This window comes from Equus quagga, chromosome 9 (assembly GCF_021613505.1).
Source record: "Equus quagga isolate Etosha38 chromosome 9, UCLA_HA_Equagga_1.0, whole genome shotgun sequence".
Taxonomy (NCBI): domain Eukaryota; kingdom Metazoa; phylum Chordata; class Mammalia; order Perissodactyla; family Equidae; genus Equus; species Equus quagga.
The window spans coordinates 90,714,883-90,738,324 of NC_060275.1; the positions used below are offsets into that span (position 1 = coordinate 90,714,883).

Genomic DNA, 23,442 nt, shown 5'->3' on the forward strand with positions numbered 1-23,442 from the left:
GTGCCACATGGGGTGCTGAGGTTTGAAGTGGAAGAAGGCACCTAAGAGTGAGAGCCCCTAAATGGAAGGTGAGGGGACCCCAAAGTCAAGCCTCATGATTGTTGTCGGCACCTGATGTCGTGCCTGGGAGTTAGAGGAACCTCTGTCCCCTCCTGTCCTCGTGGGCTCCCCAGGTTGGGACAGAGAGCCTCAACTGTCTGCAGCTGCTGCCACCGCAGGGAGCCTGCTGTGCCCTGAGAGCAGCAAGGAGCTCGGTGGGAGCTGGATGCCCCCCCTGTCTGGGCTCAGACCCTCCTGCTCATGCTCTGATCTTGCAGGGACCAAGGGACGTCCCCAAACCACCGCGATGGTCTGAGCGCCCAGAACTGCTCCAGGATTTGTCTGAGTTTCTGGCCCCAGCCCTCCTGCGCCACCAAGAGGTCAGAACAAGTGCCCCATCTCTCAACTAGGGCCCTAGTGGGATTTGCCATAAATTCTCTGATGAGGTTAGAGAAAACCAGACTCACTGAGGATCTTCAAAACTAAACTCCTGATGGAAAAAAGTGCTCTTTGAGATAGATGGACTGAATGAGACCTGGCACTGGTGATTTCTATGACAGGTTGCTCAGTGTAGAAGGACTATTTCAACTTCTGTGAGGGATGCTAGCAATAGGTTCTTGTTTCTGAAGCAAGATCTGGTTATCAGGGAGGGGAAAAAACAAACCTTTCAGTATAGGAGGCTGCGAATGACCTTGCGGTGATCTGCTCATTAGAATTACACAGGATCATTCACTAACGAATGGATCACTTACTCCTTTTTGGGGATTCATCACCAGGGTGAGCTATATTAATAAATATATTTCATATGATTTGCCATCCAGGTTTCAAAATTCTTTTAAATATAGTACTACATAGTCTTGTAATTGGCCACTTACATGTTTCATATTTTCCAAGGCTGCTGCAAAACTTCTCCTTCCATTTCATATACCAACATATCTACCTGTAATTTACAGTTTTCCTCTAAGCCATACTTCTGATGAAAATCAGAAACCTGGAAACAAACAGGAAGGAGAGCGAGCACATTCCTTCACTTCGGCTCGCTGCCTTATTTCCTGCAGGCCTGTCTGCTTTTTTTTATTAGTTCCAGGACAGAGGAGGCCCCACTGATGTTCTACACAAGAAGGTGGTCCTATGGCCCACATGATGCAGCTGCGTGGTGCAGGGCTCTTCTAGACCCCAGACCCATGGCCTCCGCCTCCCTGGGACAGGTGTGGAAAGCTCAGTCCAGCAGGTGCTTGTGGTCTGTGAGCCGCTCTGCTTTCAGACAAGGGCAGGTTGGAAGCTATGGAGTTCACAGTACCTACTAATGGACTTCATTTTTCTCACCAATAATAGTAATGGCTAGTGTTGACTGAGTACTTATCAGGCATGCTTCTAAATGCTTTATGTGCATTGCTTCATTGAATCTATAGCACAACCCTCTGTGTTAGATACTAATGCTACTGTTATTCCCATTTTACAGATGAGGAAACTGAGGCACAGAGAAAACTTAGGTAGCACGGAAAATAGCATTCTATAGAAGGTTATTCATACTTTAGTTTGGAGGAAATAACATACGATTCATCTTTTTCTGTATTTGGCAAGATTTCTCAGATTTCTATAGCATTCACAGGCAGGTGACAAAATATTTATCAGCCTATAAAGCACAGACATCAACCATAGGCTCTGGGAGTGGCCCTGGAAACTCCCCTATATTATGGGTTAACCTGTTGGTTCCCTGGATTCTCAGGGAAGGAACCGGGGGCAGGGAAGTGGGGATGCTATTTTCCTGCCATTACAGAAGTATTTCAGCATTTTAATTATTAAATAATTACAGTAGTTTATATATAATTAGCCGCCTAATATATTATTGAAATTGTTGATAAAAAGAACTGGTATGGCTGTCCCGGAGTTACCAACTCTTCCTTTAAGAGTGGTAGTCCCCCAAATGGCCTGTCCGTTCCCTCTGCTCCCGGAAGCAGTGCCTGAGACCCCCGCGTATACCTTTCTGGCAGTGCAGCCCCTCAAAGCCCAAGGGGCAGTCACACTCATAGCCCTCCTTCCTGGGCCGGCAGCTGCCCCCATGGGCACAAGGGGCCCCCACGCAAGGGTGGGCTGCATTCTCCACATTCACGCCCCAGGTAAAGTCGTGCTTCACGTGGATGGTTCGGTCATTCAAGATGATCTTGGGGAGAGAAAATGTAAAGAAATTCAGAAGTTCAGAAAGCATCCTTGCAATCTTCTAAAGCTCTTCTCAGCACACTAACCTGAGCTACATGCAAAGCTTTAAAAATAAAAGAAAAAGTTCAGTAGTGAGCCAGCCTGATGGTCTGGTGGTTAAAGTTTGGTGCTCTCACTGCTTGGGCAGCCCGGGTTCACCTCCTGGTCGTGGAACCACACCACTCATCTGTCAGTTGCCATGCTGTGGTGGTGGCCCACAGAAGAACTAGAATGACTTACAACTAGGATATACAACCATGCACCGGGGCTTTAGAGAGGGAAACAAAAAAAGGAGGATTGGCAACAGATGTTAGCTCAGGATGAATCTTTCCCTGGAAAACAAAAGTCCATTTGCTGCTTTTATAGTCTTGTAAGTGATGCAGGAAATGAAGTGATTATGTTTGGCCCTCGGGAGAATCTACTGAGAGTAAAGCATCCTCTGGAAGAGTAGGCCACTCAGGGAGGTTGGTCCTAAAGAAGTTCCAGTAACTTCAAAATTAGGGTTCTCAACCTGGCTGCCTATTAGAATCGCCTGGGGAATTTTAGGAAATATACTAACGCCCCAGCCCTACCCAGATCAATTGAAGCAGAATCTCTGAGGGTGAGATCCAGTCAGCAGTAACTTTTAAAGTCTTCCCAGGTGATTCTAAGATGCAGCCAAGGTTGAGAGATGCTGCTATAAAGCACAGCAGGGAAGAATACATAAAGTGTTCTGCAGGTAGGAAGCAAAGGAGGAGTGAGGGCACTGGTGGCACGGAATCGGCAGAAGCTTCTGGCTGAACTGCTATATCCTCCTGGCTAATGTTCTCATGCAGGCTCCACAAACTCCATCAATGGGGCCTCCCCGATTGTCCCACTTGCTCCTGCTGTCCTCCTTCCCTGAAACTCTTGGATTCTTTTCATCCACATCCCCTTCCCCACCACTAGAAAAGAGAATGTGACTCAGGTCACATTCTTAGCACTGCTGTGCACATTCACCAGGACAAGAGAGCTCCTTGGCCCTCACTCTCCTTTCCCTGCAAAGGGGCTCCAGTGAAAATGGTGAATTATAGGGAGAGGTTACTAGTCTCCTCAGCCCCAAATAAACAGACCCAATGTTTTTAGCCCTTGACTTGGAGAGTATATTTACTTTGAGCTGCTGGTGTTTCCATGTCATACAGACTTTGCAGAGCTCGGAGACGCTGAGAACAGCTCCTAGGGGAGCATGCACTGTGCAGGGGGTCCTTAGAGGTTAGAAATGGCCCTTCCTGCCACTAATTCCTGTTTCCACAGGCTTGCCTAGTCCTTGGAGAGTGTCGGGAGAGCTGGGAGTACAGTTTTCCCTAGTCCTGAACCTCATAAGCTGCTAGAGAGGAGCCAGTATCCTTCTACAATCCCCCCCTTTTCATGCTGCAATGAAGGACTGTGAAGCTGAGTCATATGTACTTGAGACAAGCCCAGAACGGCACTGGTCACTGCAGGATATGGCCCAGTCGATGACTCGGTCACTGGGAGAGGAGGGTGGCCTTTCCAGGAAGTGAGGAGGAAAGGCTTGTGTGTGCCGTGTGAAGGGGCGGTCAAAGGCTGGCAGGCGTGGGGAGGGGGATGAAGACTCTTAGCATCTCAGCAGGCTTCCTAAGTGAGAGTTTCAAACACATGATTAAACACGGCCAGTCTCACTCATGGGGGGGACCATGGTCTGAACTGAGGTGTCACTGACATCACAGTTCAGCAACAAAGGGAAACATATCAGAGTCAGCAAATATTGACTGGGTCCCTTTTCTGGGCCCAACGCTGGGATACAAGAGGAGAAGGACACAGGCCCAGGGGTCCTTCCCAGTACCCGGATGTGCAAATCATGATAGGATCTTCTTTCACTGTCCCTCCTTCATCTTAGCTTCCCTCCTTCTTTGCCTCAGGTCTGAAAAGGATCAATGGCCCACATTCCGCCCTTAGTGCTAGAGGAAATCAGGATGACGCTATCATCTGGGAACCAAATATGCTTTCCTTCAAATCCTTTTTCTCCCAGTGTTTGGTGGTCCCAGAAATCTGGTATGTCAACTTGCACATCTGCTGCAGACAGACCATACTCTCATAACTGGAGAAATCATGGGCAGCCCCAAGAGAAGGAATAAGAGACAAATATGATTGGGATCAGCACCCTTTATCTTTTACTAGCTGAGTGGTTTTTTTCTGAACCTTCTACGGAAGGACTCTTTATGCTCTTAAGAGCTTGGTTACATGATGGATGGACAGCAACTGCTAAACTGTGGGAGTGGGGATGATGATGGAGGTGGGAATGAGAGCTGGGTCTTGCCTTGAGCAAAGTGAAAGGAACCTCACAGAGAAGCATAGAGCCAAGAGTTATGAGACTCCATTCACCTCCTTCCCTTTTCTAGAAGTATCTGCAGTGACCTGATGCCAGTTGCCTCCTTCAGCAGTCCCAGGATATTTTGGTGGATTTGCTGTAAAGATTTACCTTCATTGAGTTGCATTCATGGAATGTCTGCTGGGCATAGACCCAGAATAAGATGTTATTAGAAAGTAGGGTTGGAAGGCTACACTATGAGCATTAAATAATACAATCTTAAAAGTGCTAAAACTGGGGCCGGCCGGGTGGCACAGCGGTTAAGTGCACATGTTCCGCTTTGGCTGCCCGGGGCTCGCTGGTTCGGATCCCGGCTGTGAACATGGCACCACTTGGCAAGCCATGTTGTGGCTGGCTTCCCACATATAAAGTAGAGGAAGATGGGCATGGATGTTAGCTCAGGGCCAGTCTTCCTCAGCAAAGAGAGGAGGATTGGCAGCAGTTAGCTCAGGGCTAATCTTCCTCAAAAAAAGAAAAAGTGTTAAAACTTTCTCAAAGCTTTTTTGGGGGATGTAGCAGGTTTCACTGACCACAGTTCTCCATTTCATTGTCTGCAGTCAAGGTCACACAATAAACATGAGCAAGTGAAGAGTGTACCTTCTGGATGCTGCCAGTAAATGGCCTGAGGATGCCAGAGTTCTTCTTCACCTCGTCGTAATTGGGGACTCCACCAATAAAAATGTCCGTGTTGCACTTAATTTGTGTGAAGCCTCCCTGCCAACAAATTAAAAACAAAACATGGTATAACTTCAAGAAAGATAGTGAAGACTACTAAATGTGTCTTTGGCTCCCGGTTAGGGAACCAAACGGTAGAGACAGCCTGAAGACTCATCATGACAACGTGTCTACACGTTGGCTTAACTTTCACATTGTTTTGCATTGCTACTTACCCGTTTGAATGTTTGTAAATTTATTAAGCTCTCTGAGATTCTGTTTCATCATCCATTAAATGGGAATCATAATGGCTGCCTCCTCGATGTGTCAGGAGGAATGTGGTAGACTGCGTTACCTACCACAGGTATTCAGCATCCTTTGGCTGTATCCCAGTCTCTGCAGGAGGATTACCCCCAACCTGTCCCTCTCAAGTGGGCCCAGGTAACTTGCTTTAGTTAATGAAACACAAGCAGAAGAGAAATGAATCACTTCTGGGCTGAAGGCTTCAGAGCCAGAGAGTGATTCACTGTGTCCTCCTCCCCCATCGTCTGTTCCTTCAGCCTAGGTCTCAGATTAAAGCTGCAGCCAACCATTGATGGATATGTAGTGTGAGTGAGAAATAAACCCTTATTATAAGCTGCTGATCTTTTGGGGTTGATTGTGACTGAGTGTAGCACAGTCTAGCCTGTCCTGGCAGCTCTGATCCCACTAATTTACCACTTTGCCCAGAGTGGGATGCATCATCCACATTCCAGTATGGCCAGCTATTGTCATATTTGCTACTGGTAAGGATAGACTTTGAGGCCAAGAGGAAAGGAAGGCATGGCGGGTGGGAGGCATTCCTTGCTATCAAATACAAAAGGCAGAGAAAATCTTTCCATATTCCCAGAGAACACCCCATTGTCAATCCCCAAAGACATCCTCTGCTTCTGGTCATTTTGACAGCCTAAACTCCAACAGCTGGGCTAGATAACAAGCTGTTGTAATATTTGATGTCTAAATTCCTTCCAACACGAGCCTTAAATGAGATGTTAAAATGTCCTAAGATAACATACAGAGATAAGCTAAAATTTGAGATCTCTGGGGATGCACACACTTTGGGTAACATAAGTTATTGCTTCTTTTGACTTATGGCAAAAGAAATACCACTGGTAGCAGCATTCAGTCATTAATCTAACAAATATTATTGGGCACCTACTATGTCCAGGCACTAACTGTTGGACAAACAACAATAAAGACACACCTGTCCCTGCCCTCCAGAGGCTTACAGTCGGGGAGACACAGGCAAATAAGTGGGCAGGTGGCAGTGGCGTTGTGAGGACCGTCCAGGTGGCTATGGGTGCACCTGGTGGTGGTGGAGTGGGGTGTCTTATACCCTACCCCAGACATAGAGAGTTAGGAGGTCATCAAGGAAGAGTTAGAATTGTAGAAACTGGACAAAGCCAGGGCTTGGAGGGAATGTGGGTACAGGGCAGAGGCAAGGAGGGACCAGATCGTGCATGCATAGGAATTTGTTCTCTACCCAAAAAGCAACGAGTTTTAAGCAGGAGAGAGAATAGTCAGATCTGTGTTTTGGGAAGATCACTGGCCAGAAGGAGGAGAATGGATGTGGGGTTGAGCTGGGTTGGGATGGAGAAGAGGAGACAGGCAGCGCAGAAAGGGGAGCGCTCACAGAGATGGAGTCCAGCCAGGTAGCTGCAGCAGGGTCTTGATTAGATTACAGACTGGATTGCCTTCCCTTGATAATCTTTGGGCAGCTTCGAGGGTTCTTACTTAATTGCAGGCTGGGGTGGGGGGTGGGGTGGTCATCAAAGAAGCAGAAGGGCTTTCAGGAATTCTTGTGGCAGATGGAATAAGAACCAGGCAGGCACAGTCACCACACACCCACAGGCTCCCATTTCTTTTGTCTTTGCTCTTATCGGAAAGTTAAAATAAGATAATAAAAGGAAAAGGAGGAAGGTTACAGGGTCAAAGGGGTTTCAGAGAAGCAGGCTGTTTGGAAAATCTTTGAGTTACACTCCCATCCAGTGAATGGGGTGGGGCCTCGTGGGGTGAGGGCCTTTTCTTTTGGCCGCTCATCAGAATCCTCCCCCACCACCCTCCTGTTGACAAGAGGCAGGGCTGCAGCTGCCACACCCATGTGGGACCGCAGGAGAGAAGCAAACAGACCCCACCAAAGTGGGGCCTTCTGAAGTGAAGCGCTCCGTGTCTGGATCTGCCACTCCTGTTTAGCTGGAAGTGGTCGGAAAACCTGAGCAAACCCCCTGGTTGGGGTTTTCTGAAGCCCTTGGCAGCACTGCCCTCTCTTTGAGTCCTGCCATTGCTTGACTCATAGTTCTGGGCTGTTGGTATTTCTCAGTGCAGTCGGCTGAGCAATCCCTTTTAGTCTGGACACTTAGGGGCCAAGGTCCTGGGTCATCCCCGGGAAGTGTTCTCTAATCCTCACCCCTTCCCCGGGTCTAAGCTCTAAGAACACTACCCCTTGAGCAAGGTATGGACAGGTGGGAGCAGAATCTTCTGGAGGGAGATCTGATTAAGGCTCAACCCCAGAGTTCAAGCATGGGGCTTTCCCACTCCTGATTCTGAGCAGCCTCAAAAGAACCACCCTCAAATGCACACAGAATAGCCACACCTTCCCTCCCACATGTTTACCTTGCTTTTCAAGTGGGCAGCACTCCAGTCAGCTCCAGCCATTCAAAAAGCCAATAGGGAGGGCACTGGTTATGCCATACTGGGTTAATTCTCATTCCCTGATGTGGTAGTAGAAACTCTGAGGTGCGGTTTTTACCTCTGTGTCATCTCTTCACTGTAGGATCCCAATGGTAAACACTGTGTCTTGAAAAGTTCCTTATTTTATAATCAAAGGCCTTAACCCTACTATTTATAAACACTCCATCCTAAACTTCTGTTTTTGTTTTACAGCTGTTTGTAACTAAGGCCTAGAGAGATACAATTTTTTTTGAATTTATATTCTTAAGTCAACATACAGTCAAGTCAATACTTGTGAACTGCTAATTCTGTCTTGGACTAAGGTCAGCTATTAGAATTTTCCTGATTGTGCCAGAAGTGACTCCTGTTTTCCCTTTAAAATCCATTTCTCCTTATCCAACTTCCTCCTTTCCTTCTTTCCCTCCCTCCCTCCTTTCTTCTTTCCACGAATACATTTAGAACATTTTCTAGGTCTGAAGGGTGCTCGCCTCTTGAAGCAGAATCCAGGTTGGCATTCTTGTAATCCTAAGGAAGCCTTTGGTTCTGACAGGACCTCCCACCACTGCCGTCCCTGAGGCTGGCCTTTGGACATGTGCGTCCTTCTTTCTTCTCTCTTCCTCAGCCAAATACCTCTTTCCCACCCAAAGTCTTTTTTTATAACCAATCCATTTGCTTTTCAGAATACTCACACTCATCAACACCCTCTTTAAATCTTGAGATGCACAAAATGAAGATTGTTGGGGATGAAAATACTGGCACATAGAAAATGCCCTGTGTCTAGGGGTCTGTAAATCTGTGTGCGTGTGCAGAATCCTAGTTGGTTATAGTTTAAAGCAGATCTCTCTTATCTCTTCTTAAAAATGTCATTGTCCTTTGGATGTGACTTTGGAAATAAAATCGTGGAAGAAAGTTATAAACTTGAGCAGAAGTCCTGAGCCCTTGAAGTCATGATGGTACGCTACATATGAACTAAGAACGATAAGTACAGCTACATAGAGCTGACCGTATGCCGGGCTCTGTTGTGTTTTACAAATATAGTTATTCTCATTCTCACAACTCCATGAAGCAAACACTATTATTATCGCCATTCTCCCCATTTTATAGATGAGAAAACACTAACTTGGGGTCTGAGTTCACACCACTGGAGCTAGATGTTGAACCCCGGGAGTCTGGTTTCAGAGCCTGTGTTTTTGGCAGATGTGCCACCCCCACACCACTGGCCCTACCTCGGAGTCTGTGTTCTGACCGCCTACATTATCCACCCACATAAACAAAGGCGGGGGTGGGCAGTGAAGAGTGGAGGTGGCGGGCAATTTTTTTTAAGTGCTGTACTCATATTGGCTCACTTAATCCCTACAAGCACCCTATCAGGCTGCTACTATTATCATCCCCCTTCACACTGAGGAACAGAAAAGTTAAGTGACTTGCCCAGTGGGGAGCCGGGGTATTAGCCCAGGCAGACTGGCACTACAGTCCATATGTTTAACCATTACACTGCTGCTTTTCTCTCCAGGACAGGGAAAAACCAGTAACCCAGCTCACATTAACCATCAGGAACAAAGGTGTGTCCTTCTTACCTCCGCCATTCGCTCCACTACCTTCTGCTTATCCACCTGTAAGATACCATTCTTCGCTGTGCGAGATACATGCAGCTCATGCCAGTGGCCCAGGGTGAGGGGGTCTTCACTCCTGTTGAAGGAAGGAGACTGAGCGTGGGTTAGCATCACTGGTGTGATGGACAGTATTTATCAATCCAGCTCTGATGAAACTCATACCAACCTTAGGCACCTCACTCTGTTTGGCAAAAGGAAAAGAATCATTCCTTCTTAGTAAACACAGAAATGCTAGCTCTAGTTATTGGACCCCTTCCTGGCAGGAGCATTGCATTTACTATTTCATTTATTCTTTATAACAAGTCTGAAATGTGGGTAGCATGAGTCTGGTTTTCTAGATGAGGGGTGATAGGAAGGTAAATGTGATTATAGTTACACACAAGCTTTGAAGAAGAGAAAATTATATGGGCTTGGGTGTAAAACACAGATTCCTGGGTCTATTCATGTCTGCAGCATCCTTTGAAATGAATAAAAAAAATAAGATGAATGGATGGAGAGATATAAGCTTGGCTAGACAGGGATAAAGCAATTACAGCAAAACGTTAATTGTAGACTACAGATGGTGGGTATAAAGATGTTTACTGTACAGTTCTTTCTACTCTTCTGTATGTTTGAAATTTTTTCATAATAAAATGTTGGGGGCGGGGTAAATTCCACGTTGTCTGATACTGTGAAAAGGATTAAAATTACTTTAAAAATTCAATTATTAATTCAAGGTGGGAGGACTTGAAGTTTAAATGATACTGATAGGAGTTTTACACACTACTTTTTATAGTGAGGTGTACAAAAAGAGTACAATCATTGCATTTGTATTTTTAATGACGTCTAGTTCCTGGCCTTCACTGAACCTCCCAATTATTTTTTTGGTCCTGGATCATCTTTAGAAAACCATCAGGAATACCAATGGGCACAATTATTAAAAGGTTTCCACCTCCTCACTCGATTTTTTGCTCTGGCAAACGCTTTTCTGATTTGTCCTTAGCTATTAGAATTTAATCACCTTGACTAAATCAATATGCAATAAAGAAACCAGCGGCACTTTTTAAGCGGCCCGTCTCCATAATAACTAACAGCGCCTTAGTCGAGCTCCTGTCCTGCAGAGGTCACTCCCTGTCAGTATGCTGCCTTGCTCAGCACACTTATATTGATCATGGCCATCATGAGCTCGTTTCAATTGTCTCGATTTCTGAATCAAGTTCATAATGAATTTGACCACCTTATCCTTCTCCTAACATTAAAATGATTTGGCCAATTCCATGGCTTCCTCTGAAAGTTCAGACTTTCACTGAATTTTCTTAATTAAACAGGAAGTCTTTGAAATGGTTTTCAAAATACACATCTTCCAGAGGGGCACCTGAAACACCAAGAGTGGTGACATTTGTCAGATTAACTGGAGAGGGGATGGGACAAAGGAGCGGGTGGAAATTCTGAGACTTTGACTCCTTTTCATCATATCTAATACTCAAAAATTCTTTTTCCAGGCGCCTTTCCTGGCAGGCAGGGAAAGAATAACTTACATTAAAAAAAAATTAAAAACATCTCTTGTCAAAAATAGGCACAGATTCATGAAAAAGAGAAATGCTGGATTTCTGGGGTCCCATGTGTCTGTGACCCCACAGCTGGAGCTGCCACTGCAGAAGTGGAGGGTGTGGGGTGCAATCTGTCCAGGAGGAGGGTTGATGAGCCCCGACCCTTCCTTGGCTCTTTCTGGTCATTCTTTTCCTGGAGGAAGCCACTGGAAAGTACGAGGTGATATTCAAGGTGTCTCCCTTTCTCAGCTTGACAAATAGTTCTAAGTAAATTGCTTGGACTGTTTTGCATAATCATATGTAAATTGAATCAATTAAATACCCACCAAAGTAGTCTTGAGACATCAGATGTTTTCCCATAACCAGAGGTACAAAAAATGTTTGTCCATTCCCCAAGGTGGGAGGTGTCACTGATGAGTAGGAATTCAGCCATAAGGACAAAAATGAACTGCCCTTTCTAAAAATTGTTGAAACCCAACACAGTAAGCATTTCCCATCAGCCATGAAAAATGATCAGCAGTTTAGGGCAATGCAAGATTGTAACATCTCACCCGCATACTCTTCCTAAAAATGACAGTCCAGCAATATGAATGGTGATTGAATACAGCCCGCAATTTCTTTTAAGGCGACAACAACAGACTAGCTGATTTCCTGCTGCAGGGCACCAATGAACAAAACATCATAGTGAGTTTCAAAAGAGAAGACTCTGCCGCGTTCCACCAAGCGTAGGAACAAGAAGCACGTCTGCAGTAGGTTAGCAGGGCTCTGGCTTGAAGATAAAAACTACCATGGGAGGAACTCAGTAAGAAAACAGAGACATAAACAAATAAGAAAAACATCTGGTTTACCAGCCACAGGCCCCGAGGGATTCACAAAGATACTGACACACTGTACAGGAACAATCGATCTGCTAGGTAAATTAATAGTACAAACTAGATAACAGGAGGAACGTTTTGATGACTCAGAACCAATTCTGCAGATACCAGCAGGTACTTTAGAAGCACCTATTTTACTGCCATGCTATTGAAACCACTCATCACCCAGGCTTCTTGAGCATATTTGTCAGGAATGGGTCATACAACTGCTAATGATTCATCGTCAGATTCTTCACATGGAGAAGGGTAAGAGACTTGCTAAATAACCAGTTACCATCAAAGAAACAGAGCAAGAGGAAAGTAAACATTTCAAGTGAGGTTACCAAGGACATTTCTCTTCATTAAATCTCTGTTAATACTTTTTTACTAGTCATCATATATTTGCTGAGCACCCACCAAATGATGCTCCAGGCAAGGTGCTGATTAATTACAATTCATCAAGTTTCTGCTGATGGCATTGTTTGACTGGAGGTGGAAATGAAAGCAATTTAGCCCCATCTGAAGCAAGCCCATTGTCTATGGTTTGAAGCAGAGAATTGCTACCTGCTGGGTAGTTATTTGAGAAAAGGAAACTGTGCCACCAGGAGAGCATGACCAATGGGAAGCATGGCATCTGTGTGAATCAGTACAGGTTTCAGAAAAGATAACTGTGTAGGGAAGACAGGAAGAGTGCAAACTGTTAGATGACAAATTCGTCTTTTTCCAAAGCAGCTACTATTTGGCTTTTGGGGGAAAGAGGGCCCCAAAGGTCTCAGCCCTTACCTGAGAACACCAGTCCCAGAGCCACAGTCAAAGCGGAACTCCACGTGACCCTCTGCCATGTTGATGGACAGGAAGTCTTTGCTGCCCGTGTCATAGCTGTACAGGAGGACGCCGTCACCTGAGTCAGGCCGAAATGTAATCTCAAACTCCATGAAGGAAAGATAATGCTGGGGCTCCAGTGGCCAGGGTGTTGCAGCATAGGATCTGAGGGACTCTCTGAATTGAGGAATTGTCAAGGTGAAGGCTGAAGAAAGAAGCATGTTGTTAGAAATCCCTCCGTGACACAACCAGCCATGCTCTTTTCCTCCTGGGTACAGAGCTAAACTACATTTCCCAGCTGCCATGAAGTTAGATGGATGGTGCAACTGAATTCTGGCCAGTGCAATGTGGGTAGGAGTATTATATAGCACCCCAGGTCTGGCCCCTAAAACTGCCCTCCATGCATCATGCACTCTCTCTTCTCTCACCTACCGGCTGGATGCAGGAATCAGTGGAGAATTCTAACGCCCTAGCAGAGACACTAGAAGCCAAGAGCCTGCATCCCTGAATGACTGTGTGGAGCAGAGGCCACCCCATTGCCAACACCACCTGCAGTGATGTGGTGTGAGCAAGGATCAACCTTCATTATGTTGGGCTACAGAAATATGAGAGGGTATGTAATAGTTTTGGCTTACCCTGACTCATACGCCTTGTTCTAGGTGACATGAGATTTGAGATTATATAGTGTTAAACAAAATTTTCCCCAGGATGGTGTCTTAGGCCCAAATCTGAATCACTAGTGGAAAAGTTAAAACACATTCAACCCTGCACGGTTTTCCAAAATCTTTCAAATTTTTAAAATTTTCCATTATTATATGTGTGCATTTGTGTGTACATGTGTGTTTACATGTATATATACATGTATCTATATATTTTATATAATCAACATATACAGTATTGAGAAGTAGAATAATTCAGCATAAGGGTACAAAGAAAAAGAAACAAGATCACTTTTGTCCCATCACATTGTTAATGTTTCTGTGTATTATCTTCCCAACGTTTTCCCTGAAACTGTCAGATATTCTAAGGAGCTTGAATTGTAAATGCTTCAAATTCAGTCTGATATAGACCACACAAATATGGGCTTTTCAAAGTTATTTGAAGGCCAAGAGGAGCCCACCTTGCCCAGAAGCACCTTAAAATGAACATATCTTTGATTGGTTTGACACTTTGACACTCGAAGACACTCTAACCTGGTAAAAAAAAGAAAGGAAAAGATTCTCCCATCCCTCCCAACTAAACAACATTAACCCCATAAAAAAATATGGAGCTTTGCTAAAAGTACATTGATGACAAATTACATCAACATGAATTAACAATGCAGGCAGAAATCGCCATCAACTTGCTTCTTTCTCACCATCTTCACAGTGTCGACCTTTAAATCCAAGGGGACAGAGGCAAATGTAGGAATCGGCTTTGATCGCTGTGCAGGTGCCGCCATTGATGCACGAGGCTTCATCACAGATCCCACTGCTGCACTCCCCTAAATACAGAATGGGAGTTACAAAGCCGATTCACCACGTGAGCCAGTCCAAGACGCCGGGGCTCACCACCCCGACAGCCCATGGTTCTGAATACATACAGTTCAGTCCTCACTCCTGTTGATTTGCACTTCTGCACAACTGCAAACCAGCTTCCAGGATAAGTGGCATCTTCCCTCCATTTTAATTTGATTTTGGCTTGTTCTTTATAAAGAGCCACAGAGACTCTTTAAAACATGGTGGACACAATCAATCAAATAATAAATTGTTGGGCAATTTTATGACCACTGACGGGGATGACTCAGTTGTCTCTGCTTTAATTCATCTCTCTTTTGTCCCCACAAGAGTGTGTTTCAACCCCTCCAATGTCAACACGGTGTTTATGTTAAAAGTGTTCTAATTTGCATGGCCCCAATCACTGTAAGTGCTGCTGCGTTGTTGGTGGAAAGCTGAGGCAAGCAAGATAAGCATCGAAGGAGTTAAGCTGTCTAAGTTTATTAGCTGGGCTGAACTGTCCATTCCTCTGTCTGGGACAGGGAGTGGGGAGGCAGGGCTCCATGATAGCTCAGCGTGTGTATTCCAGAATCCCCAATCCAAAGTGACAATCTTATGAGGGACAGGACGGTGGCCTGGAGTAAAAAGTGTTGAGAGGTTCAACATCAGATGGGTTTGTTCTCTTCACTAAACATATTACAGAGGCCCATCCAAGGTATACTTTGTCGTTTTCAAGTGTAGACCTGACAGCAGGGTTCCAGGGATGTAGGGAAAGATGGGTGCAGAGTGTAGATGAACAGGATAGTTTTAGAGACAAGGAAAACCTTCAACTCTGAGAGTGGGAGGAAGGAGGTCACAAAGTCACGTGTAGAGAGAGCTGGCAGGACTTCATCATCAATATATAAAACAACTTTTGTCGACACTGACGCCTACTGTATGCCAGCTGTTGTGTAAGTTTATGTAAGATAACAAAGTAAGGGGCAGGAGGGAAGACCTCTTGAGTCCGGAATAACCTGGGGAGTTGGCTCTGTGACTTTGCTCCAGCAGGGTGTGGAGATCCAAGATGGGATTGGAAAAACTGAGTGGTGGTGGTTTAGGTTTGAGAATTTGGGTGGAAATAAGAAAAGACGAGGCTGGGCCAGAGAATGCAAAATTTTGCTGAGACTTCTGACTATTCTAGAAAGTGAGTTGCAGAGAGTCCAACAGCTGGGAATAGTCTAATGAAGGAGATGAAGTGGGAGGGGTTGAGCAATGAAAGGCCCCTTTGAGGAGTGGAAACAGGTTTGGTGAGGATGGAGGGGGGAGCAGAGAAAAAGTTGTAGTTGAAGATGGCAATGCCACGTTAGCAGTATCAGATGGAGGAACTGTGACTCTGCAACTGTCATCACCTCCTCTGGCAGCCTGTAACTCCACCAGAAATTTGCTGCTGTTTGCATAAGCCAAGTCTTCCCCATCATGAGACTGCATTTAACTTACAAGAACTTGAACTTTAGGAGGACAACTCGAAGGACAGCAAATATGGAGGTCAAGGAAGGATAACCAGGCCCACTCTTGTAGCCCACGGGAAAAAAATGAGAAGAAATGAAAAAAGGCAATGTGACCGATGCCTGCCATTCAGGTTCATAGAGAGAAACTGAACAATCCAATAGCTTCCTCCAGGGAGCACAGAGCCAGAAAGGTGGGCTCTCCTGGTGCCACCTGCTCAATGGAGAGGTTGGCATCGCACTGTGTGAGAATTTAAAACACTGTCAGAAATCAGCCCTTGCTCAACTTTGCAACTTCTTAACTACCTGTCAGAGATTAACACGCAGCCTTGGGACTGCCAGAGCTGTCCTTTGGGGCAGCTTCCCTGTAGGTCAAGGAAGAGAGAAGAAACAACTTATACCCTGCTTGATAAATGGTGTCAGAATACTAATAACAATATTAATAGCAGGAAATATTTACCATGTTCGCTATGTGCAAGGCATTATTCTAAGTACTTTATATGCACCGCAACTCATCCGGACAAAATAATCTTAGGAGGTAGGTACTATTTACAGATGAGGAAACTGAATCCCAAAAAGGTTAATTGATTTGCCAAATCCAGGCAGTCTGCCCTCAGAGTCCAGGTTCTTAAACACCACAGCAGACTTTGACAGACCTGCTGGGGCTCACCTTCTGTATCATCACAGACACCCAGGAAGAGGGATTTTGGAGACATGGTCCTACCACAGTGGATACTTTTATAATTGTTTTAGTTGTTGCTGTTTACTGTTTGCTTTGACTAAGTGATCAATTGGGGGGGAATAACACAGGGAGTAACATATGGGTAGTAATCTTTTCCTTTTAAGTAAACTGCCTCTTTTGTAGTTTTAACCATGGTATCACCTTTAGGAGTGAGCAAGATGGAGGGAAGCAATTTGAAGCCAGTTTGGGAGCCTTGATGTGGCAGATGTGGTTAAGAGGGCAGGCACTGAGGCCAGAATGGCTGAAGTCACAGTTAGGCTCTGCAACTTGCTAGCTGTTGTGACCTTGGGCAAGTTACTGAACTCTTCTATGTGACCAGTTCTCATCTGTAAACACCAAGGCTCATCCCAATTCTGACTTCGTAGGAATCTTGGGAAGGTTAAAGCAGTTTAGAATGGTGGCTACATATAGTACGTGCTCAACTAATTTCAGCAACAGAACAGACAAGCTGCACCTGGAGACATGAGCATCAAATCCTAGCTCTGACCCAGGAATGGAGAGAAGGATGGAGAAATACGTGGTAAAGCAAATGTGGCAAAATGGATGGCAGAATCTAGGTAGTAGGCACGTGGTATTCCCTGTGCATTCTTTTAAAATATCATCTTGGAGACGGAGGGAAAAGAGACCTGAGAATGGGACTTGCCCATTCTTGCCAAGGACAACGCCATGTGAGGATGTGATGCTTAGAATTGTGGCACCATCTTGAGATTATGAGTGAAAAGCAAGAGAATCACAGAGACACCAACCCAGTGTTCTGATATCCTTGAGTCGCTGTTATGGACTGAATTGTGTCCCCTCAAAATTTGTAGGTTAAAGCTCTAACTCCCAATATGACTGTACTTGAGAGATAGGGTCTTTGAGAAGGCAATTAAGGATAAGTAAAGTCCTAAGGCTGGCCCTAACCTAATCTAACCCGCGTCCTTCTAAGAAGAGGGAGAGACACCAGGAGCACAGACAAAAGGCCATGTGAGGACACAGTGAGAAGGTGGCCATCTGCAAGCTAAGGAGAGAGGCCTCAGGAGAAACCAGACCTGCTGACACGTTGATCTTGGGTCTCAAGCTTCCAGAACTGTGAGAAAATAAATTTCTGTTATTGAAAGCACCCAGCCTGTGGTATTTTGTTACGGCAGCCCTAGTAGGCTAAAACAGTCATGGAATTAACCAACCTTAGAATTATCTATCTGTTGCCTTCAGTGATGGAATAAATGCCCTTATTGCTTTAAAAACAATCCTAGTCTTTTCAACAAATGGTGCTGGAACAACTGGAAATCTACATGCAAAAAACGAGTCTAGACACAGACTTTACATCCTTCACAAAAATTAAATCGAATGGAACAGACCTAAATGCAATATGTAAAGCTATAAAACTCCTAGAAGATAACATAGGAGAAAACCTAGATTATCTTGGGTAAGGCAGTGATTTTTTAGATACAACACCAAAGGCACGATCCATGAAAGAAATAATGGATAAGCCAACCTTCATTAAAATTAAACATTTCTAATCCATGAAAGACAACATCAAGAGCGTGAGAAGACAAGCCACAGACTGGGAGAGAATATTTGCAAACGATCTGATAAAAGACTGTTATCCAAAATATACAAAGAACTCTTAAAACTCAGCAGAAAACAAACAAAAAATGGTCTAAATACCTTACCAGACACCTCACCAAAGAAGATAATATACAGATGTCAATTAAGCTTATGAAAAGATGCTCCACATGAGATATCATCAGGGAAAGGCAAATTACAACAAGATACCTCTACACATCTACTAGAATGGCCAAAATCCAGAATTGTGCCAGTGCCAAATGCAAGCAAGAATGTGGAGAAGCAGGAACTCTCATACATTCCTGATGGGAATACAAAACAGTACAGCCACTCTGGAAGACACTGTGACAGTTTCTTACAAAACTAAACACATACTCTTACCATATGATCCAGCAATCACACTCCTTGGTATTTACCCAAAGGAGTTAAAAACTTATGTTCACCCAGAAAACCCACACAGGGCTGTTTAAAGCATCTTTATTCATAATTGCTAAAACTTAGACACAACCAAGATGTCCTTCAGTAGGTGAATGGATAGATAAACTGCAGTCCATCCAGACAATGGAATATTACTCAGTGCTAACAAGAAATGAGCCATCAAGCCATGAAAAACATGGAGGAAGCTTAGATGCATATTACCAACTGAAAGAAGCCAATCTGAGATGGCTACACACTGTTTGATTCCAACTACACGACATTCTGGAAAAGGCAAAACTATAGAGAATATGAAAAGATCAGTGGTTGTCAGGGGTTGGGGGTGGGAGGGGGAGGGAGAGGCATGAATAGGCTGAGCACACAGGGCTTTTAGGGCAGTGAAAGTACACTGTATGATACCATAATGATGGGTATATGTTACTATCTTTTGTCCAAACCAATAGAATGTACAACACCATGAGTGAACCATAATACAAACTGTGTACTTTGGGTGATTATGATGCGTCAAGTAGGTTCCTCAAGTGTAACAAATGTACTGCTCTGGTGGGGGATGCTGATAATGGGGGAGGCTATGCATGTGTGGGGGCAGGGGACATACGGGAAATCTATGCACCTTCTCCTCAATTTGGTTGTGAACCTTAAACTGCTCAAAAAATAAAATCTTAATAATAATAAAGAAAAGAAAATAGAAAAAATAAAACAATCCTAGCTCTGCCTGCTATTTTGGATAAGTCATTTGACTTTTATAAGCCCCACTTTCTTTATGCATAGAATAGGTATGATGATAATTTCTACTTCCCACAGTCAGTGTGAGGAGTAAATAAGAGAGCATATGAGAAAGTGCTGGGCACAGTGGTCAAGAATTAGAGGACCAGCCCCAGTGGCCTAGTGGTTAACTTCAGCACGCTCTGCTTTGGTGGCCTGGGTTTGGTTCCCAGGTGTGGGCCTATACCTCTCTGTTAGCAGCCACGCTTTGCTGGTGGCCCACATACTAAAAAACAGAGGAAGATTGGCACGAGCGTCAGCTTAGGGTGAATGTTTCTCAACAACAACAACAACAACAACAACAAAAAGCATTAGAACTTCACCATTTCCCTTAGAAGCAGAGAGCACATGAAATGTCTTCTTACGTTATTTTGTTGGCTTTTCCACTGGACTGAGTGATGAATGGTAAAAGGGCTGAAGTGCTTATTGCTTTGTCCAAGGAGACCATGCCACGTTTCATGAAGAGAGCCAAGATGGCAGCAGGACACAACCAAGGGTTTGGTGCGCCATATTGTTTACCACATCTTGGTATTCAGATTCAGGGTCATCATGTCTGCAGAACACTCACCTCACCCCTTGGGCCCACCTCTCTCCTCAAGTTCTGCATTAACCAGCTGCCTAGGGTTGCAATCCATGAAGCTGCTCACTTCCCTGGCTCACACCAGAAAGGCAATCCTACAAGAGCACCCTAGGCCCCTGGGGAACCACTTACCCACATCGGCCCCGCTGAGTGCCTTCCCCAGTGGCCAGGGCCTCATGTCGATTCTCTTCCCATTAACAGTGAGTGACTGCACACAACCTTGAAAGCCTCGGTTTGTTCCTGTTGCTCTGACCAACCAGTAAGCACTGGGAGCTCCACCAAGATAAAGAGGCGTCCGGAAGGTAATTTTACTGTATTGGCCCTTTGAGAAAAGTGAAAACTTATTACTCACTAAACAAAATCAAAAGCCAAAATACATCAGATTTTAAGGAGGGAATGGTTAAGGTGTATTACAGCCCCTGAGGTTTCTTCCATCTGTATTTAAGACCTACTGGAAAATCAAACCCACGGTTACCGCAGGAAACGTAGTGAGCTTCTCAGAAGGCTGTGTTTCGAGAAGCGATGATTTTGTAATGCCTAGAAGGGAAGGAAAGGTAGGTCAGAGCCAAGAGCAACCCAACAGGCAGTGTACCATGCTGGGCATCCAAAAACAACTTTCTCTTTCCAGTCCGGACACCAATTTGTTGTGTACCTTGGATGGGTCACAGGGCTATTCTGTGTCTCAAAAGGTAATACTACTAATTTTGTGTACACGTGGGCTAACATTGACCCTTTCACTATCCTAGTCACCTTTAGACTATATCCTGCAAGAAACATTGTTGGGGGGAAATTGCAAAATAGATTGTGTTGAAAAATATTTTGAAATTTGCTCATGCATCCAACTTTTTTTTTTTAAGTGTTACTACAGTTAGGTAGGGACGTTTCCAATCTTAGACCAAACCACAATCTGGATTGTAGGTTTTGAGGTTTCAAAATGCAGAGCTGAACATTAGGTGGGACAAAATTAAGGCACCCTTAGTCATTCTATTTTTTATTACAGAAATATCTCATTCATTTGAATTAAAAGGTACAGAAGGGGGCTGGGAAAGGCATCTGCTAGAACTTATAAAATGTCCGGAATGTGAGCCACTGAAATGTAATCTTTATCCTTTACACCTTCGTTACTAACAAGTAGAACATCTGATCATTGCTTTGTCTTTCCTAATAAATAGATATGAATGGTTTGTAAATAGTATATTGCATATGAGCTAGGCAGCTTTAAAGTACTTACAGTGGATTTTAAGGATTAAATTGTTTGCCAGCCACTGGGCATACTGCCTTCATTTGATGAACTGAGTGCCCTGTGGCACTCAATGATCCTCAGAGTTCAACCTTTCTGGATCCCATCTTCTCCCTCTGACCCTGTTCCTTGATCCAGGATCAGGGCAGGGCTCTGACAGCTAGTTCTTTTCTCCTTTTCTGGCTCATTCAGTGCATGGTAGGGGTGGGTGGTTCCTTTTAGGCTCCCTTCACAGCATCCCAGGCAATAGTCTTCAAGCCCACCCTTTACCTTCCTCTAATTAGGATTGCCTTTAGGATCTTGGACCCTGCTTTGCCTGCTTACCCTGAGATCTGGTAGTTTGCATTCCTCCGGCGCAGGCCTTAACAGTTTTTGGTGGGTGTGGAAGCGTGAAAGTCCAAGGCCCTTGCTTTGGGCTGGGATCACTCTGAGGGATAACTTCTCCTCCAGACCGCCCCACTGGGATCAGGCTGAAGCCGGACCCTGGAGAACTGTGCCTGGAATCTCTCTCTCGCTGATTTCCGTTCCTCCCCTGTTCATCTTCTCCTCTCCTTGACGCATTTCCTTTGGGAGCACTTTCTTAATCCATCACAGGCACAGGACTCCTCATCTCAGGTCTGTTTCTCAAGAACCCCAACTTAAGACAGAGTCGCTCTCTCCCAAGAGGGTTTATTAAACATTCCACATCTGCAGTCCTGCCTATACAACTTGCTTAGCAAGTCCTGGGGGTAGGGAGGCAAATGTTGCCCTGAGTATCTGTAAAATTATATTGCTTCTTGCAATGAATTCTTATATTCATAAAATCATAGGCTCTTAGGATTGGAAAAAAATATGAAAACTCATATAATCCCAGCTCCCATTGACAGCTGGATTCCTTGTACATCCCTACCAAAATGTCTTGGTAAGTCCCATGTTAAACACCTTCCCAAGGACAGGGCATCGGCTCCTGAGCTAGTCTGTTGCCCCTCCACACAACTTCATATGGTTAGGTGGGGCTAACATTGGCTCCTTGAGGCTCTCCCCATTGGGCTTCAGCCTTAGGGGTCCACAGAGTAAGTCCTTCTTCCTCAAGACTCTCCTTTTGACTCTATGACGACAAGCCACATCCACACCTTCATCTTCTTTTCTGCAAACTCAAGAATGCCCATTCAATCAATCATTCCTGGGATTTCAAGTCATCTTCCTGTCCCAGTGACTATAATTTGAACATGCTCTAGTTTTTTTTGTGGCTCTCGGAGTGTGATCACGGATATGAATGCAATCTTTTTAGAAGACTAGAGTCACCATTAGAGCACTGGAAGCTATACACATAGTCACCAGAATAGAATAGGGTCGTCATCTCCCTTTTTCTAGATGCTATGCCTCTATTAATGCAACCTATAATTTCTCTAGCTTGCTGTTACCGCACAGCCCTGTTTATTAACTTTTATTGAACTTCCTTGCTTTAAATCATAACACATTTTCACGTGTTGCTTCTATTATAGCTTTTCCATCCTTTCTTCATGTTATTATTTTGGATCCAAGTTCAAAGCTTCTTTATTCTTATCATACTTAATTTTAATCATATTGGCCTACTGCCCTGGCATTTGTGTGACTCTGTAGCTCATTCATCCCATCTTTTCCTTTCTTAGAAATATAGGCATAAGTGACATCCCTGGATTCACATGCACTACATTCAAATCTTTGCTCATTTGGAACCACTGGGGTCCAGATTAATGGGGATCAGCGAGGCATGACCTTTTATACAATATGTCTTGCCAGCAAAGAATAGTGAAGAGCCAGGCAGAGAGAAACCTATCCACGTATACAAAAGGCTTTCTTGCGGCATTTTTCCTCAGAGACTACAGACACCTGTCTATTCATAATTACAGGCTTGGCTCTTTGGCAGCTTGCTAATCCAAACTATTTATTCCAAACACAATCCTAAAATTGCCCAGAGCATGACAAAGATGTGAATACTTAGGTGATTTGCTGAGTAGCCCAACGGCTACATTATTTTACCACTTCCTATAATCATGGCCCCCAAAAAAGGTCGATGGATGGATGATTCCTGCATACTGAACCAAGGGAATCTTTTGGGACAATTTTCTAAAGCCACAGGATTGCAACACCCCTGCCTTAAAAGCAAGCTTTGTGTCTGGCACTAATAAGGGCTTCTAGTCTTCCAATATGGGCCTTCCTCTACCCCTAGCTTTGATGTCCTTGTGGAAAGACAACATGTCCCTGGGCACAAGGCCTAATGGATGTCCCTGTGCACTGCACCCACAGCGATGACACTTGCCAATTCAATTCTTTTTCTCGGCAGATACGGGACGGACATGTGCCCTGACAGCCCACCTAGAGGGGAAGGCACCAGCAGGAGTACCCCAGAGCTCAGCAGCACCGGTTCACCATGAGAAATGGCCCA

At 44.7% G+C, this 23,442-nt stretch overlaps 1 protein-coding gene across 1 annotated transcript in view; it reads right to left on the reverse strand.

The window, feature by feature from the left end:
- Nucleotides 1-23,442, reverse strand: part of EGFLAM (EGF like, fibronectin type III and laminin G domains) — a 173,043-nt gene that overhangs the window by 20,345 nt on the left and 129,256 nt on the right. The window contains exons 12-17 of the mRNA XM_046672151.1: nucleotides 19,928-20,117; nucleotides 14,124-14,249; nucleotides 12,728-12,971; nucleotides 9,526-9,637; nucleotides 5,183-5,299; nucleotides 2,023-2,203 (exon numbers count right to left, since the gene is read on the reverse strand). Of these exons, the coding sequence (XP_046528107.1) occupies nucleotides 2,023-2,203; nucleotides 5,183-5,299; nucleotides 9,526-9,637; nucleotides 12,728-12,971; nucleotides 14,124-14,249; nucleotides 19,928-20,117 (970 nt within the window). The remainder of the gene's footprint in view (nucleotides 1-2,022; nucleotides 2,204-5,182; nucleotides 5,300-9,525; nucleotides 9,638-12,727; nucleotides 12,972-14,123; nucleotides 14,250-19,927; nucleotides 20,118-23,442) is intronic.